The following is a 19237-nucleotide window of genomic DNA, read 5'->3' on the forward strand; positions in this document are numbered from 1 at the left end:
TTTAATTCCCAACTCACACATTTAGGTGAGTTATTATCCATCTCCAGTCTGGCCATTGCATACCTCAGTTTACCGGTCTTTTGCTCATGAACCTTTGTGAGATCTTCCTGAATTCGTTTACATCGTTTTGGTCCTTCACCGCCTCAAGAGCATAGTGTCATCTGAAAATCTGGAGATTTCATCATATTCTTCCAGATTATTTATAAAAATTAGGTAAAAATATTTCTGGTACTGATTCATAGGCTGGGAAGTGGAGAAATTAAACTCTCTCTGTTTTTCAATAGCTTATCACCTCCTTAGCTATGAAAAAATAACAACCATGGGTTTTAAACATACCTCTTCTGCTTCTTGGCTCTTCCTGAGAGAGCCAGCCTGATAAAAATCTGAACTAAAAGTGAGAACATCTCTGGAAGCCTCCTGAGTTCACACAGATTCATCTAGGGACCTATGTGGCTTAACACTTCCTGCATCCAGTGCCTAGCTGTACTGCTGCAACTTACCTTTCCATAATACCCTCTGGTGGGAACAGCATGCACTGGGAAACGAGGCACTGCACCTTCTTGGCTAAGCCCATTCATTGCCTTAGGCTGTACTTTCAACTGAGTCATATAATTTTTCTGTCCTTTTTTGAAATAAGAATGATCAGACTTAATACTATACCCCAAGGAAATATTAAGAGAATGAATGCAAATTACACACATAAAAGGACTGTAGGGTTCCAGGAATAAAGATTATGCTTTTTGAATATGGAAAAGTAGTTTTGAAGTTAAAATTAGATGCAAGCACATGTGCCAGAAAACCCAAGAAATCAGTAACTAAAGTAAAATCAGAGTTTCTCTCTTTTACTTAAATGAAGTCTGGAGTCAGAAGTCTAGGGCTAGATAGCTACTCAAAACCATGTAAGTTTCAGGCTCCTTCTGTCTGGCTGCTCCACCAACTTTAGCATGCTACCTCATGATCCAAGGTGTTTGTGCAAGCTCCGGTCATCATATCTGTATTCCTATCATCAGGAAAGAGGAATGGAGAAGAAAGGAATCTCCTTCCTTGAAGAACACTTCTAGAAATTTGCATACAACACTTCCAATTATATTTATTAGCTGAAACTTAGTTACATGGTACATCTAGCTGCAAGGGAGGCTAGACAATGTAGTTTTATTTTGAGCAGCTTGTACCCAGCTACAAATTGCAAGTTTTATTATTAGGAAAGAAGTGGAGACTAAATAAAGGGGACTAACAGCAGTCTATGAGGTGGGAAGGTGCAGTTCATTGCCAGAAAGAAAGTCATACTAATAGCCTATCAAGCACATACACAAAGTACTAAGAAATATGAAAAGTATTGCTTTTCCCCCTTGTGTATTAATCCATTTTTGCACTGCTATAAGGAAATACCTGAGACTGGGTAATGTATAAAGAAAATAGGTTTCATTGGCTCAAGGTTCTGCAGGTTGCACAGGAAGCGTAGTGGCTTCTACTTCTGGAGAGGTCCCAGGAAGTTTCTAATCATGACAGAAGGCAAAAGGGGAGTAAGGTGTCTCACATGGCAGGAGCAGGAGTGAGGGGTGGGGGTTCTACACACTTTTAAACAAGAAGATCTCATGAGAACTCACTCATTCAGTATCATGAGAACAGCACCAAGGAAATGGTGTTAAAGCATTCATGAGAAATCCACCCCCATGATCCAAGCACCTCCCACCAGGCCCCACCTCCAACACTGGGGATTACAATCTGACATGAGATTTGGGCAGAGCCACAGATCCAAACCCTATCACCTTGGGTCACCTAATGGGTCTATACTGGATTCACCTTAGAGGAGCATCAAGAAGTTTCTTCTTTCTGATCTTTTATTTTCTTCCCTCCTCATTACCACTCCCCCCCATCTTTTTACACCCTGCTTTTTCTCTCAAAGTCTTAATTCTTCCTCCTCTTAGCCTCTAGCTCCAGCTGTCAATCATCACTCTGGCATAGGAAATGCAGGAAGACAGCTCTTCCCAGGTCAGCTTCATAGAACACAGCAGCAAAACAGACTGCTATGTTGCTAATACTGATTGCTTCTTAGAGAACACTATGATAACTGAGCCTCTATCACTTTTTTCTTTTCTTTTTTGTTTTTTTTTTGAAATGGAGTTTCACTCTTGTCACCCAGGCTGGAGTCCAATGGCATGATCTTGGCTCACTGCAACCTCCACCTCCTGGGTTCAAGCAATTCTCCTGCCTCAGCCTCACGAGTAGCTGGGATTACAGGTGCCCGCCACCATGCCAGCTGATTTTTGTATTTTTAGTAGAGATGGGGTTTCACCATGTTGGCCAGGCTGGTCTCGAACTCCTGACCTCAAGTGATCTGCTCGCCTCGGCCTCCCAAAGTGCTGGGATTATAGGCATTAACTACTGTGCCCAGCCTCTGTCACTTTTTTTCTATCTCATCAAAGATCTCCTTCTGTTTTCCTGATTTGGAGATAAAGTAATTATCCCTGCTCAATTACTGAGAAACTAAATATCCCACATGTGGATTTTCCAAGTCCTCATTTGTAAGCAATGCTCTCATTACACATCATATGGTATCTGACTATAGCACATTCCAGAAGTGGGTAGGATATTTATAAATAATGGGCATGGGGGCAGAAGCAGTGCCTAGGAGGGCTCCAGGCTTGGGAAACTAGCTGGCAGGCATAGAGCTAAGAATTCAAGTGATCTTGTTCTAGGATAAAATTCCCTGTTTGCCGTTGGTATTTGTTTGAAGCATTATCCCGGCCCGCGGGATCGTCGAAGCAGGCCCTGGAGGAGGGAGTGGGAATTTGGGGAACAAGAGACACGAGAAATGGAGACAAGACAGTGCTCTGATCAAGTCTCCTTTAATGGTGGTAATGCAGTGCCTTATATACACTTGGAGAGGAAGGGGTTGGGCCAGAGGCGGAGATGATCTCATCGCGGAGGGTGTGGCTAGGTAGGTATTGGTTTCTCTGGTCAGACGTCATGTTGCGCCTGCGCTGTCAGTTGGAAACTTTCCCGGGCGCGGGATGGCGCCTGCGCTACAAAGTAACAATTTTCGCCCACGCGGGAAAGATGGGTGAAGAAGAAGCAGGAAGAGCGCCATCTTGTGTGAGGTATTTAATACAGGGGAAAAAGACAAATCTAGGGAGGAGGTGTAAGGTGGAAATGAATAGAGCTCAGGCGTTTTTTAATCGTCAGTTATTATTCGCTATGGCCGGGGCACGCAGCTCCAGACAGGTCCCCCTTTTTATTATTTTAAGATAAGAAAACAACCCCTCGGGAACTGTGCCTGTCTTAGGTTGGGTCAACTCATCCCCACCTTCTAGACCCGTCATGGGATAAGGCAGCAGCAAGGGCGGCCCTCCTGTCTTAGGCTCCGGTGGAGATAGTGTCCTCTTACCCGTCATTGACTGTCCAGTTCAGCACACAGGGGAGGTGGTCTTGTTAAGGCAAATAAGACTCACCATTTTCAGTCATCTCAAGGTGATGATAATGGACCTGTATAGGTTTGGCCTGGAAGGCCTCGATTTGTTGTCTGACGAATGCCATAAGCTTATTAAGGATTATAGGCCTGAGAGTGAGGAAAAGTAGAAGAGTAAGTAAAGGACCAAGAAATGGCAGGAGATAGGGGAGAAGTCCATCGAGTCCCATCCACAATGGATTGGCAGCCAGGCCCTTTCTGCGCTTTTCTAGTTCTTCTTGTAAAGTCTTTATCTTATCCCTGACGATTCCGGATTTGTTGGCGTAAAAACAGCACTTTTCCTGTAAAGCCAAACAGATCCCTCCCTGTTCTGCTGTTAATAAATCTAGACCTCTTCTATTTTGGAGAACTACTTCAGCTAATGAGTCTACTTGGTCTTGTAAATCTTGTATAGTACTGGATAAGGTCTGTACATCTGAAATTAATTGGTTGGATAATTTAGTATATTGGGTTAGTGAGACCCCTAGGCCTGTGGCTCCTGTTGTAAAAGCAGTGGTGATTCCTAGTCCAGCCAATAAGGGAATAAATTGTATGGCTCGTTTCGGTCTATAAATAAAATGTTTAATAGCGGGGATGGGGATAGGTTCATCTCCAGGAATGATATCAATGTCGGGGAGAAGAGTGGCCAGAACACAAAGCCCTGTCCAATTTGTAGGTAGATAAGTATATGCCATGTTGTCTCCACAGACGAAAACCGAGCCATTTACAGCACACAAAGGGTTGGTGGCATTGATTATGGAGGTACAGTTGTCAAACACAACATAGCCTAGATCAATTTCTTTAGTGCTATTATATGACAGCGAAAAGAGGCAAGAGGAATTAGAAAACGTCATCGGTTGAACTAAGAGGGGAGAAATAATAGGACAGGAATTATTTACCAAGCATTCATTTGAGTAATTGACATAGGACAACAAAAGGTTAGGTATAGCTAGAGGAATAGGGGGGCCCATTTTAAGACAAAGCCAACAATCGTGGGCTAGGCTTGTATTGGACATTTGAAGTAAATTGTAAGTAGCACTGAGGATATCAAAAGTTTGAGCATCGAGCCTAAAATTATCTCTAAGCTCAGGCAGGGCTAAGGGGTGATATTGAAGTTCAGAATATAGAGCTTTATGAATCTCTTCTAATTTTTTCTGGACGGTTTTAATTCTTGCAATATCTAATGGGCCTCCTCCATCAGAAATATGAATGGGAGCGGTAGTGCTCCAACAAACAGGTTTCGTTTTTGGCCGTTACAAGAAGATTGTACAAGTTTATTAGTGGATCCTAATACTTGTACATCATTGGTACCTCCAGTTTGTGTTTTTAGTAACGTGGCCGTATAGTATGTCTTATTGCCTGATTTGCATTGTTGATAGGAGGTATAACAAGAACCATGCATAGAAGATTGGAAAGAGCTACAAGGGCATTCTAGGAGCGGCCCGCTAGGTGAGGTGTCTCTTGGGGTAGACTTACATTTCCATAACTGGTTTGGCATTAGGTAAGCTGTCTTGCCCGAGCAAGTCACCTGGGTGATTCTGTCTGACGGAGATTCAGATACTTGTCCTCCGCTGCAGTCACAAGGCTGGCCGTATCGTTTTCGTATTAATTCTCTTGCTTTACGAGGGTCACCAAAACCTGCATAGACTGTCACTATGCTATATAGAGCGATTATTTTCCAAAGGAATCTCATTTTAGGCTTCATTTTCTGAAAAACAAAAAGGAAGAAACTTCTCAGGGAGATTTATCTTCCCTGGACTGACAATGGTTATGATTTATTTGTCTTACCAATCTTTCAGGCAGCCATCTGGCTGCATCATTTTTTTGTGAGAAGATGCATACTGAGCCTCTTCCCCAAATTAAAACTGGATCGGGTCCATGCCATGAATTATCAAGTGGATCTTTCCATTTTACAATTGCAAACTGTTTTTGAGATTCAGGATGCCAGAAACGGTCGGCAGCAGATTTTCCATGACTGTCCAAATTTAAAAAATTAAGGATAAACAGGGCATGATTGAGTATGTTTCTGGGGGTACCCTTCACGGGGTACCAGCTCCCCCCTTTTAATTTTGTGATAACAGTTTTTAATGACAGATGAGCTCGTTCTACTGTACCTTGTCCTTGGGGATTGTAGGGAATGCCTGTGGTATGTTTAATTTGTAGGGTATTGCAGAATTGTAAAAAGGTTTTGGCTATATAACCAGGGCCATTATCTGTTTTGATTTGTTTGGGTATTCCTAAAATAGAAAAGCAGTGTAATAAATGAGCTATGACATGTTTGGTGGCCTCTCCTGTTTGGAGAGTTGCATTAATGAATCCGCTATAGGTGTCTATGCATACATGGATATATTTTAGTTGACCGAATTCTAAGTGGTGAGTAACGTCCATTTGCCAAATTTCGTTGGGGATGAGTCCTCGGGGGTTGACTCCTAGATGGGGAACAGGTAAACACGTTATGCAGTTGGCGCATTGTTTAACTATTTGTCGAGCTTGTTCTCTAGTAAGTTTAAACATGAGTCTTAAGGTTTGGGCGTTTAAATGATGTAAGGCATGTGCTTTTTGTGCTTGTTGTAAATTGTCTGTAGTGACTGTGGCTATGGTTTTTGTTGCCGTGTCGGCTGTTGCGTTACCTTGAGTTAAAGGTCCCGGTAATCCTGAATGTGCTCTGATATGCCCAAGAAAAAAGGGAGTAGTCCTTTTTTGAATAAGTTGTTGACATTGTAAAAATAGGTTAGCTGTGTCTGAAATATGTTTAATTTGAGGCACGGTCTCTAAGAGGGGTATTGAATGAGCCAGGTAGGCGCTGTCTGTGTAAATGTTAAGTGGCTGACAAGGAAAAGCTGATAATGCTGCAATTATAGCTTGCAATTCGACTAGCTGAGCTGATGTATAAGTGGTCTGGAATTTAACGACTACATTATTGTAGGTGTACGCGGCGAGTCCTGTAGAAGATCCATCAGTGAAAATTAGTAATGCGTCATTGAGAGGTTCTTTACTGGTAATATGGGGAAACACAAACGCATGAAGTTTGCAAAATTGAATGAGTTTGTTAGGTGGGTAATGGTCGTCAATTATGCCAGTGTAAGAAGCGCAAGCAATTGGCCAGGCTTCCGTATTTTGTAACAGCCAATGGATGTGTGATTGAGTGTAGGGCTGTATAATGGTAGAGGGTTCTATTCCAAAGTACTTTCTACTGTTTTCTCTTCCCAAGATAATTAGATCAGCTATGGCATCATAATAAGGCAACAAAACCTTTTTAGGGGAGGAGGGCAGGTGTACCCACATAATGGGATTGTTCTGCCAGAATAAGCCAGTAGGGGTTATTGTTGTGTTAAAAACAATGAATATTAACGGCTGATAATAATCAATACTGGTAACAAATTGTGTTGCAATGGCATGCTCTACCTGTTGGAGTGCTATTAATGCTTCTTTAGTAATGGACCTGGGGGATTTTGGATTAGAGTCTCCTTTTAATATATTGAAAAGAGGTTTTAACTCTCCTGTAGTGAGTTTTAAGTATGGCCGAAGCCAATTTATGTCTCCCAGTAATTTTTGGAAATCATTTAAAGTTTTTAAATGATCACGACGTATAACGGCCTTTTGATTAATGATTTTGGGTCCATTAATTTGAAAACCAAGATAGGTGTATGGATCTTGTAATTGTACTTTTTCTGGGGCTATTTGTAGTCCGGCTGCTGTTAACTCCTGTTTGAGTTGGGCAAAGCACTGTAAGACTTGTTCGCCAATTTCTCCTGCTATTAAAATATCATCCATATAATGTATAATATACATTTGTGTCCATGTTTTTCTGACTGGCTCTATAGCAGCAGCTACATATTTTTGACACAAGGTAGGACTATTGGCCATACCCTGAGGTAAAACTTTCCATTGATAGCGCTTCATTGGTTGTCTAAAATTTGTAGATGGAAGACTAAAGGCAAATCTTTTTTGGTCAGCAGGGTGAAGGGGAATTGTAAAAAAGCAGTCTTTAAGGTCAATAACGATTTTAAAATATTTTTGAGGAATCGCAACTGGTGAAGGCAATCCTGGTTGTAAGGCACCCATAAGGATCATAGTGATATTTACTGCTCTTAAATCTTGTAAGAGTCTCCATTTGCCAGACTTCTTTTTAATAACAAAAATAGGTGTGTTCCAAGGAGAGTTACTTTCTACAATATGTCCTGCTACCAGTTGTTCCTGCACTAACTGTTGGGCAGCACTTAGTTTATCATTGAGTAAAGGCCACTGATCAACCCAAACGGGCTCATCTGACTTCCAAGTAATGGGGTCAGCGCACCTTTGGGGTGCAGGTATGTCAGTGGCCTGAGCTAAAAATTTCCAAACCCCTTTTTATCAAGTTGTCCTGAAACCAGTATAGACTGTGAAATACCGTTTTCTCCTTTTCCAAGACCTTTACCAGGGGTGTATCCTTGAGTTAACATTTGTGCAGTAACTATATTATTTGGACTACACATTATAATTTTCATTTGAGAGAGCAGATCTCGCCCCCAAAGGTTAACAGGTAGGTAAGGGATGACAAATGGCTTAATAAGGCCTGAATTGTTTTCTTTATCTGTCCATGTTAGGTATTTAGAACTTTGTTTAGGATTACTGCTTTGTCCAATTCCTCTTAAGTGAGTTAAAGTCTCTGTAGTAGGCCAACGAGAGGGCCAATCTTCCTGTTTAATGATAGCTACATCAGCCCCTGTGTCTATTAGCCCAGTAAATGCCTTCCCGTCTAACCATAGGGTTAGAGAGGGTTTTTGATTTGTAATTGGTTGCACCCAATATATCTGTGATGATCCGAAACCTTTTATATTTCTATTAGAGAGTTGGATATTATTATCTGTTTTAACTAAGGGTAGCAAAATTAACTGTGCTATTCTAACCCCTTGAGGGACAGTAATAATACTATCAATAGCTCTGGCCATAATTTTAATTTCCCCTTCATAATCATTATCGATAACTCCAGGGAGGACTTGTAAGCCTCTCATGGTGACACTACTTCTTCCCAAGAGTAGCCCAAAAGTGTTAGGTGGTAAAGGTCCATATATTCCGGTATTTAAGGTTTGTGGTCCCATTTCAGGTGTTAGTACTGTGTGGGAGGTGGAACTGAGGTCCAGTCCTGCACTTCCTGGGGTTGCTCTACTAAGTTTTGAAATGGATTGCTGTTGCTGGCTGGAACAAAGCTGACTGCCCCATATGCTTGTTTCGGGGCCTGGGGCTGGCCCCTCATCCCGTTTCCCTGCCTGGGGGATAAAGGATTTCCTTGACTGTCAGTTTTAGATTTACATTCGTTTGCCCAGTGCCTTCCTCTTTTACACCTTGGGCAAAGGCCTGGAATTTTTGTTTCTGGATTTTTATTTTGGTTTTCATGGCAATCTTTTGCAAAGTGTCCCTTTTTACCGCACTTAAAACATCCTCCTTTATCTTTACCTTTGTTAATGAGGAAGTCTCTTACTGTTTGGCCGCTAAAGGCGGTGGCCATTGCTAGGCCTTGTTGATATGAGGGCCCAATATCTGAACAAAGGCGAATGTATCCTGTTAAATCTGTTTTCTTTCGATAAGGTCTGATTGCCGCTTGGCAGGCGGGGTTAGCGTTTTCATAAGCTAACTGTTTAACATAATCTACACCCGTTTCTGCATTTCCAAAAATTCTACCTGCCGTGGTCATAAGTCTATGCACAAAGTCTGAAAATGGCTCATCGGGTCCTTGTTTAACCGCTGTGAGCGAGGCTCCTGGATCTCCTTTAACGGGAAGTTTTCTCCAGGCTTTTGTAGCGGCAGCCTGGATTTGTGAGAACAATCCAGGATCATATTGCATTTGGGCCCGAGTGTCTGCATAATTACCTGAACCAGTTAACATATCAAAATCCCAACCGTTTCCTGCCTGTTGATTTCTTTTAGCTGTATCTCTACAATTTTCAAAGAACTCTGACTTCCAAATTAAATGGTCTCCCCCAGAAAGGACTGCCCTAACTAAGGTATTCCAGTCTGTAGGAGTGAGCCAATTCTCAGCTACAGATTCCACTATAGCAAGAGTATATGGAGCAGTAGCCCCATACTGAGAGGCAGCAGTCTTTAACTCTTTTATGATAGTAAAGTCAAATCCAGTATGATGCCTCCAAGCCTGTCCCTGTTCATCTATGGTTTCAGTGACCGGAAAAACATCTTTGGGGGAGGAGTCTTCTCTATGTCGGCTAGCAACCAACCCCCCTCTTGGAACATGTTGTCCAGGCCGCTGAGGTGGGCGCAAGGAACCCTCCATAGCGTCTGAGTTGGGTATTTTTTCATTTCCTGTTTTTAGCTTTTGGAGCCTAATTATCAATGATTGATGTAACTCTTCAAGTTTAATTTGTTCTTCTAGTTGAGCAATTTTTTGTTTTAATTCTTCTTTGGGATCTATTGCTGCCATAACAATGGGCGCAGAAGCCTCATTATGTGTCTTATTATATGGGGGCGGGTATGAAATAAAGGGAGGCAAATCAGGGTTGTGATATTTAGCTGCCTCTTCCTCTAAATCATCCCAATTTATATCTGATTGATTAGGCTTATTAATTTCCTCCTCTTTTTGAAGCATCTGTAAAATTGGGTATTTTTTTGGTTTGTTTTCGTGTGGCATTTCTTTATCTGTTACAGAAGGAGACTTAATTTCCTCATGATCACTTTCGAGGGAAATGAGATCCTCCTCCGTATCTTGCGGAGGCTTTGTAAGGTTAGAGCAGGAACTAACCTTTAAAATATGCTCTGTTTGAGCGACCGCAGCCATGACTTGCGGATCGGCCTCCTTCTTATCTATTAAATCTCTAATGAGGTTCCAATAAGAGAAGGCGGTCACAGGAATTTTTTCTGGCCCAAAAGTATTATAATAGTCCTGAAAACAATCCCCTACTCTACGTCACCTTTTGATATCAATAGTTCCTTCCTGTGGGAACCAAGGGCAAGTATCTTTTACAAAATCAAAAAATTTAAACAAATCATTACCTTTAACCTTTACTCCTCGTATCTTTAAAGCCTCTTTTAATTGTCCTACATAAATTTGATGTTGACTTAATTCTTGTCCCATTTCGGATGTGCCACTTACCTTCGATTCAGACGCGGCAGGTTCCCGCGGTGATCGGAAGAGTTTACTTTCTATTGTCCTTGTTAACGGTCGACCGTCCTTTGGCATCCTCTTCCTCACGGAGTCCCTCGTTTCCAGGTCCCTGTTCGGGCGCCACGTATCCCGGCCCGCGGGATCGTCGAAGCAGGCCCTGGAGGAGGGAGTGGGAATTTGGGGAACAAGAGACATGAGAAATGGAGACAAGACAGTGCTCTGATCAAGTCTCGTTTAATGGTGGTAATGCAGTGCCTTATATACACTTGGAGGGGAAGGGGTTGGGCCAGAGGCGGAGATGATCTCATCGCGGAGGGTGTGGCTAGGTAGGTATTGGTTTCTCTGGTCGGATGTCATGTTGCGCCTGCGCTGTCAGTTGGAAACTTTCCCGGGCGCGGGATGGCGCCTGCGCTACAAAGTAACAATTTTCGCCCACGCGGGAAAGATGGGTGAAGAAGAAGCAGGAAGAGCGCCATCTTGTGTGAGGTATTTAATACAGGGGAAAAAGACAAATCTAGGGAGGAGGTGTAAGGTGGAAATGAATAGAGCTCAGGCGTTTTTTAATCGTCAGTTATTATTCGCTATGGCCGGGGCGCGCAGCTCCGGACAAAGCATCACCCCCAGCACTCTGCAGAAGGTCAGCCTGGGTAAATTAAACCCCTTTCATTGATGAAAGGAAATATGGGATAAGGGTCTGTGATTTCTGACAGGATTGATGCCAGTGGAATGTAGTGTCAGTAGGATGCTTTTGGTCCCAAGAAACAGAATATCCAATGATTGGAAAATGTTTTTGGTTCACATGCATGCAATATCTAGAGGTAGGGCAACCTTCAAGTGTAACTGGATCAAGGCTCTGGCTTACTTTCTCCAGAATTCTCAAAAGTCAGTCCTCCTCAGTGTGGTGGCCCTGCCCTCAGGCTATCTTCCCTCTTGGTAGCAAAATGACTGCAGCAGTTCCAGATCACAAACCTCATATCACTCAGTCAAAACAGAGAGAGAAAGCAATCTTCTCTTCCTTTAATGGACTTAGGTCCATAAGTTCTGCACTTCTCTGTGATTTAACAAACCTAAACCAATAATGACTGCGTGCAGACTGCTATGCTGATCTAGGCCTGGGTTACATGACCATCCTTTTAAGCAATTACTGTGGCAAGAGGGGTGGAGTCATATTGCTGGTATTAAGACAATCGGGATCCTCCCCTGAAGCTGGGACTGGGGTCAGTACTAGCCAAACCTGTGTGGCCGCTATGCAAGGGGGAGAGATGGGTAGTAAAAGGAAAATCTGTGTGCTGTTTGGAAGAGATAGAAGTCAAGGAATGGTATCTGGTATAAATGACCCTACCAGGGTATCTTATTTCTGGGTTCTACCCAAATCAAAGGACTGTCAAGAGGGAAGAGAAGAAGTCCAGATGAGCAACAAAACCAGGGTAGTGGCCTGAGTTAGCTGTGGGGCTCTAGATTGGAGGGTGAAGCCAGGTGGGCACAGAACCAAGAACGTAGCAGGGAATGTTGCAAGGAACCATTTTTGAAGTTCTGGCAAAATTTTAGCTGTGTTATAAGAACAAGGGTAAGGCCGGGCATGGTGACTCAACGTCTGTAATCCCAGCACTTTGGGAGGCCAAGGCAGGTGGATTGCCTTGAGTTTGAAACCAGTCTGGGGAACATGGCAAAACTTCATTTCTACAAAAACATACAAAAAATTAGCTGGGCATGGTGATGTGTGCCTGTAGTCCTGGTTACTTAGAAGGCTGTGATGGCAGGATCACTTGAGCCCTGGAGGTGGAGGCTGCAGTGATCTGTGCTGGCGCCACTGTGCTCCAGCCCAGGCAAGACTCTGTCTCAAAAAAACAGAAACAAAACCAAAAACCAAAACAAACATAGAGTTTATTGCTGGGCCAGTGTCAAGCCCTGAATTGGCCCTTGGAGCTACCATGATAGTGTTAATCAGCAAAAGAAAGTATAGACGGATGTGGCCAGGGTTCTGTGAGCCAAGGCCCTATGCCACCAAGAGATTCTACCTCTCATGTTGACCTCTATATTTCATGGTGCAAAAGAAGGTGACATTTCTTTGCAACTTCTCTGAGGTATGGGAATGTGGCATCTTAAATTTAGGAAAACTGTGAGTTGATTATGGATAAATCCAGGTATCCCTGGGCTTCCTGACTCCTCACTTTGACTCCTCCTATATCTTCCTTTCCTTCCTACCTTATATTCCTTTTGATTCATCTTCTGTCTTCTTTTTCCTGTAAGCCTTTTCTTTTCTCCTTTCCTTTTTTTGTCCTAGTCTCTTCATTTCTCGTCATTCTGTTTTTTCCTTCTCTGTCTTCTTGTTCTCTTCTCTCCATCTCCTTTTTTCTTTCTTCTGACATTTCATAGATGTCTGACTAAACTATCTCTTCTATGTAGATTTGAGCTTGATTTAAAAAATGATTACAGAGGGTGGAGGAAGGAGAGGTCTACAATGCCTGTGGAGCCAGGACAACCAGCCACCTGGGTGGGTTCAGGAAAGTCACTTCATCTCTCTGAACCTTAGCTTTCTCAACTGAAAAATTGAGAGGTGGATTATATGTTTGTTTGTTTGTTTGTTTGTTTGTTTTTCCAGGGCCCTTTTATGGCCCTTTAGGACATCTGGGAAAGGAGTATAGAGGCCAGTCCCTCTGAATCTAGCCCTGGGTTTGTTTTTATTTGGGGTGAGTGGGGGCAAAAGTGGCATCTCTAATGGTGGAGGTGAAGATTAGTGACTACTAATTGGCAGTTCAGGAAAATGACCGAACTGAGGCCCATGGCCTTTACCCATCCTGGTAAGAGAGTCATGGTTTTGTAAAATAGTATTCAGTGTAAACTAGAGGCTCATTTGGTAGCACTTGAGAATACTGTCAGATAGCAAACTCACTTTACCTGGGAATGTCTAATTTCTCCTTCATTTCTGAAGGATGGTTTTGTTAGATGTAGAATCTCAGTTGAGAAGTGTTTATTTTTCTTTCTTTTAGCACTTTGAATATGTCATCCTACTGTCTGTTGGCTTCCATGGTTTCTGATCAGAAATCAGCTGTTAATCTTATTGAGGGTCCCTTGTACATGATGAGTTGCTTCTTTGTTGATGTTTTCAAGATTCTCTCTTTATGTTGCAACACTTTGATTATAATATGTATCATCATGGATCTCTTTGAGGTTTTCCTGCTTGGAATTCATTGAGTTTCTTGGATATGTACATTTATGCTTTTCATCAAATTTGGGAAGTTTTTGTTCATTATTTCATCAAATGTTCTTTTCCTTCTTTCCCTTTCTTTCTCTTCTCTCCTTCTGGGACTATCATTATGCTTATGCTGGTATGCTTGATGATGTCACACAGATCTCATAGGTTCTGTTAATTTTTCTTCTTTCTTTTTCCTTTCTGTTGCTTAGACTAAATAATCTCAACTGACCTATCTTCAAGTTTGCTCATTCCTTTGTCTGCCAGATCAAATCTTCTGCTGTATTCCTCTAGCAAAACTTTTCAGTTACTGCATTTTTCAACTTCAGAATTTCTTTTTTTGTTTTTTTGACAGAGTTTTGCTCTTGTTGCCCAGGTCAGAGTGCAGTGGCACCATCTCGGCTCACTGCAACCTCTGCCTCCTGGGTTCAAGCAATTCTCCTGCCATCAGCCTCCTGAGTAGCTGGGATTACAGGTGCCCACCACCATGCCCAGCTAATTTTTTATATTTTTAGTAGAGATGGGGTTTCACCATGTTGGCCAGGTTGCTCTTGAACTCCTGACCTCAGATGGTCCACCCGCCTCGGCCTCCCAAAGTGCTGGGATTATAGGCATGCACGCCCGGCCAACTCCAGAATTTCAATTTAGTTCCTTTTTATAGTTTCTATTTCTTTATTGCTATTTTCTATTTTGGTGATGCATCATTCTCATGCTTTCCTGTAGTTCTTCTTTTAAAAAAAGTTTATTTATTCATTTGTTTATTTTTATAGAGCTGAAGCCTCACTATGTTCCCCAGACTGGTCTCAAACTCCTGGGTTCAAGCAATGCTTCCAAAGTGCTAGGATTATAGGCATGAGCCACTGTCCCTGGCCTCCTTTAGTTCTTTAAACAGAGTTTCCTTTAGTTCTTTGAACTGATCTCAAAGTCCTTATCTAGTAAGTCCAATGTATGGCCTTCTTCAGGGTCAGTTTCTATTGATTCTATTTTTTCTGTGTATGGGAAATTTTTCTTATTTCTTTATGTGCCTCGTAATTTATTATTAAAACTGGATACTTTGAATATTATGTGGCAACTCTGGAAATCAGATTTTACCCCCTCTCTAGCATTTTTGCTATTGTTGCTGTTTGCTCAGTGACTTTTCTAAACTAATTTAGTAAATTCTGTATTCTTTGTCACATGTGGCCACTGAAGTCTCTGTTCCATTAGCTTAGTAGTCAGCTAATTAGACAGAGATTTCCTTAAACACTTGGAACACTAGCAACAACAAAAACACCCAGTCTTTGCAGAAGGATTAGGTGTGTATGTTAGGCATGTCTTCAACACTCAGATAGGAATTTAACAACACTGCCTTTACATTCTGCATGTGCACAGCCTCAAGGTCAACCAGAGATAAGAGCTTAGAGCCTCCTCAGGTCTTATCTGGGCACACACACAACTCTGGGTGGTCTTCTAGATTCCCAAGAATATATTGAATCTTTACAAAGCTCTTATTTCCCAAGGCATCTTACTCCTCAGCCTTTCCTCCCAAGCTTTTGGGTCACTCTATTGTGTGCCCAACTGTTATCCATTGCCTCAGGCAGCAGAGACTAAAACATTTGCCTGTAACTGTTATTGATAAATGCCCTTTGGTAGTGACTTTGGCATAAGGCAACTTTTAGTCAGGCTGACAAGATAAAATCAAATCTTTTCAACAGGACTTCCGGGAGCCACCGCCATCAGCTAAGGACAATTTGTAAATGAGGTCCGTCTGCTCCCTCCTGAATTAGTTCTGAAGATGTGGGTTATTGTTTTCAAGACTACTGCTGAGTTGGTGAGCATGGGATGGGACTAGGGGTAAGTCAAAAGGCCACAAAGCTGTTTGTTCTTACTGAGATTCAGCTGGCTTCTTGAATAAGTGCTGCCTGGGTTGCTGCAAGCTTTTATCTAGTTTCCAGAGTTTTAGAAAGGTTGATTCTGACAGTTTTTGCTAATTAAAAAACTTGCCTTTATGGAAGGGTGGGCTTTGGGAATTCCTTTTTCTGCCATTTTCACTACCATTAAACCGGAGGATTTTCCCCAAAAAACTCATTTTAAAATCCCAGCACAGCAATTCAAAGACAGTAGGTTTAACTAATTATCCTCCAACCCAGCATTTGGTGTGTTAGTGTGAGCACTGCTCTACTTATGTGACTTCTAAAGGACCAATGCTTTTACCCATGTGATCATTCTCAAGGTCTTTCTTCCAAAGATTTTAGGTTGCTTTCCATGGTGATCATATTTCCTCTGTCACATCTATGAAATAAGAGGCTATGATAGTCCTCTTTCCCATTATTATCAGGGAACTGAAGTTCACAGAGTTTGCTGACTTGCTTAAGGTTGCACAGGAAGGTGAAGATGGAGGTAAAATTCCAGACCTCCTGGTTCCCCATCTAGTGCTCTCTCCATGAGATAAAGATGGGAGATGTGTGCAGGTTGCTCTGTGAGTAAATCAGAATTTCATCTTTTCCATTAGCCTTAAGTGTTGGCCTCAGTTGATCTCTCCCTATACCCACTTCCTCTTTACCCCACTCCCCCATTTCCATCGATCATGAAGAAAAGAATTCCTAGGACTCTTTGACAGGCTGCTACCCTCTCTGGCTTTCAGGAAAAGAACACTCTCATTGAAAGCATTGACTCCAGAAGAGTTTACTCTTTTAGAGTCTGCTGCCTGCTGTAGTCTATCCCAGAGAATCACACATGTTAGAGTTGCAAAGGATGCCTTTCCACTTTGTAAATGAGGACACAGATCCAGTCAGCTATCTACGTTGGAGACTCTCTGCCTAGAATGCACATCACATTTATCTAGTTTATTAATTTGGCTGTTGTGCTCCAGGGGCAGATAAAGCACAGTGTGAATGGTGCCTACTGGGGTTGGTGATACTCTGGAATTGAATTAGACTAAATTACTGTAGCAAATAGATCCCAAAACATGTTGGCTCAAACACAAAAGCAGTTTGTCCTTTATCTGGGACAGCTATCCCAGGCTGCGGGAGGGGGGTCACTCAGTTCTCTACTCCATGTAGTAATTTAGGGACCCAGGCTAATGATAGCGCTGCCATTTTCAAAGCATGACTTCCAAGGTGACTCTCGTTTTTGCCATTCAACAAGGAAATGAAAAGGGAAAAACAGTATGGGGAAGCATAGGTTGGAGATCTTATGGGCTGGGTCTTGAAGTGGCTCACATTGTGTCCACTCACATTTCTTTAGAAAAAACATGGTCCTACGGCCACACTTAACAGCAAAAGAGGCTGGGAAAGGTCATGTAGTTGGTCAGCCATATGCTAGGCTATAGTTGTTTCCAGTGAAGATGGAAAAATGATGTTTATTTCCTCGTATCTGGTACTGAGCAGACAAGTACTTAGAAAATATTTATTAAGTTATGGGATAGATAAACAAGGGAAAGGTTGAATAAATGAATGAAGGAGTGGGGTGATTTTTCCATGGGTGCACAGCTAGTTAACAGGAATTTTTCTGCAGACTTTACTATTTTATTAGCAATGAAAGAGGTTACAGATCCCCCCAATATTTCTCCACATTTGCAGAAAATATTGTCACATGAATATATGGGAAAATAATTAACAATTGTCTCACTCTAAGGAAATTCAGTGGATAGAATTCTGAAGCTATATTATATATATTTGGAGATATTATTTTTGATGTGATTTTAAACTTTACAAATAAATTAGCCATGGGTTATTGTTAACAAATTGCTATAGTGCTGTTTTTGTTTTTGTTTTTGTTTTTGTTTTTTTCCTGAGACGGAGTCTCGCTCTGTTGCCCAGGCTGGAGTGCAGTGGCCAGATCTCAGCTCACTGCAAACTCCGCCTCCCGGGTTTACGCCATTCTCCTGCCTCAGCCTCCTGAGTAGCTGGGACTACAGGCGCCCGCCACCTCGCCCAACTAGTTTTTTGTATTTTTTAGTAGAGACAGGGTTTCACCGTGTTACCCAGGATGGTCTCAATCTCCTGACCTCGTGATCCGCCCGTCTTGGCCTCCCAAAGTGCTGGGATTACAGGCTTGAGCCACCGCGCCCGGCCGTAGTGCTGTTTTTTTAAGCAACTTTTTAAAATTTACAATTTGCTATTGTTTTTGTTGTTTGTGTTATTGGTTTTATAGAAACTCAGAACATCAGTAAAGGTCCTTGGAGATAACCAAGTTCAATTCCCAATGAGTTCAGACACAATGTTCTTTCCTTCTTCAGCAATAGAACTGCTGAACTTTAGTTGTATTAATACATGGTTGTCCCAGATAAAGCCCATATTTCACAGTCTTCCTGTAAGTGTAGTGTGATCCTGTGGCTAGGTTCTGGACAATGGGATGTTTTATAGCAGCTTCTAGGAATCTTACTTAAGAGACACTGCATGTGACTTTACCTTTTTCTTCAGTCCTTCCTAGTGCCATCTTGGGACATGAGATTGAGGTTATACACAGTGGAGCAACTAAGTAGGAGGAGCTTGACTTTGCACCAAGCCTAGATTGCCTACCTAGATTTTAATGTGTGGGAGAAATAATCTTCTATTTTGCTTGAGACCTTTCATTTGGGTTTTTCTAAAAAAATTACTTCCAGCTGCAACTTGCCCAAATTATTATACTATGCAACAATGAGGAAATGAAATGACTTGTGGTCACTTGTAGGAATTGGATCTCATGCAGTACCTCTACGTACATTCTTCACTACAGAAAAAACAAGATAAGAAAAAAAAAAAACCCACCCCAAAGCAAAACAAACAAAATACAATCCCCCAAACACTGTGCAAACACCATGATAGTAAAAACAGCAACACCAATAACTACACATGCATAGAAAAAGGAAATTTACAGAGCACAGTTGCTTCTGTTCTAAAATCACTGAGAACTGACTAACATTTCATATACACTCAGTAAATCCTTTTCCTGGGATGTTTTTCCTTGGTCACACAGGTAGCTCCATTTTCCAGTTTCCCTTGCAGTTGGCTGGTCATGTGACTAAGCTCCAGCCAGTTGAATAAAAGTGCCCTTTTCTTGGCCAGAGGCGACGATTTGACCCACATGCAGGGCATGATGGTGGTGGGTACAGGCACCTCACTGGCGATCTCCTCCCTCCTGTCCCTGCCGCTCTTCACTGGGATGCAGATGTGCAGCCATCAGCTGGCCTCCACCGAGTGGCTTACCATCCAGGACGGCCTGCTTGGCTCACGTCTCTTCATGTTCTCCCTCACTGCCTTCAAGATTCTGGAGAATCTTGTGTTTGGCGAAGGATCCCAAGCAAAGACCTTCCCTGAGATTCTCCTGTTCCTTCTGTTGGCTCTCTTTGTATCTGGCCTCATCCACTGAGTCTGTGTCACCACCTGCTTCATCTTCTCCGTGGTTGGTCTGTGCTACATTAACAAGCTCTCCTCCACTCTGCATCAGGCAGCAGCTCCAGTCCTCATACCAGACAAGGTCACAGGCAAGAGCAAGAAGAGACATTGACCCTGAATGTTCAATAAAGTTGATTCTTTGT

At 42.3% G+C, this 19237-nt stretch overlaps 1 protein-coding gene, 1 long non-coding RNA gene and 1 pseudogene across 4 annotated transcripts; 2 read left to right on the top strand and 1 right to left on the bottom strand.

The window, feature by feature from the left end:
- Positions 1–2993: 2993 nt before the first annotated feature.
- Positions 2994–10768, bottom strand: LOC110741562 (syncytin-2-like). Of its 3 annotated transcripts, none has more exons than XM_031655132.1 (2): positions 10533–10768; positions 2994–5156 (listed from the first exon to the last, which is right to left on the bottom strand). In XM_031655132.1, the coding sequence occupies exon 2, from the start codon at positions 4462–4464 to the stop codon at positions 3433–3435; it is 1032 nt and encodes a 343-aa protein (XP_031510992.1). In that variant the 5' UTR covers positions 4465–5156; positions 10533–10768; the 3' UTR covers positions 2994–3432. The 3 variants fall into 2 exon arrangements, with proteins under 3 accessions (XP_031510992.1, XP_031510994.1, XP_031510993.1); XM_031655133.1 differs by lacking the exon at positions 10533–10768 and adding an exon at positions 10433–10514.
- Positions 10769–10988: 220 nt separating this feature from the next.
- On the top strand, positions 10989–18221 carry LOC108580421. Its single transcript, XR_001894071.3, has 3 exons — positions 10989–11030; positions 15432–15547; positions 18141–18221. It is a non-coding gene; the product is annotated as an uncharacterized LOC108580421 (long non-coding RNA).
- A 181-nt stretch (positions 18222–18402) lies between these two features.
- On the top strand, positions 18403–19237 carry LOC103876906 (annotated as a pseudogene).

This window comes from Papio anubis, chromosome 14 (assembly GCF_008728515.1).
Source record: "Papio anubis isolate 15944 chromosome 14, Panubis1.0, whole genome shotgun sequence".
Lineage (NCBI taxonomy): Eukaryota > Metazoa > Chordata > Mammalia > Primates > Cercopithecidae > Papio > Papio anubis.

Excerpts from the sequence above, each read along its gene's own strand:
- LOC110741562 (XM_031655132.1), bottom strand. The coding sequence starts at position 4,464 with ATGTCCAATACAAGCCTAGCCCACGATTGTTGGCTTTGTCTTAAAATG.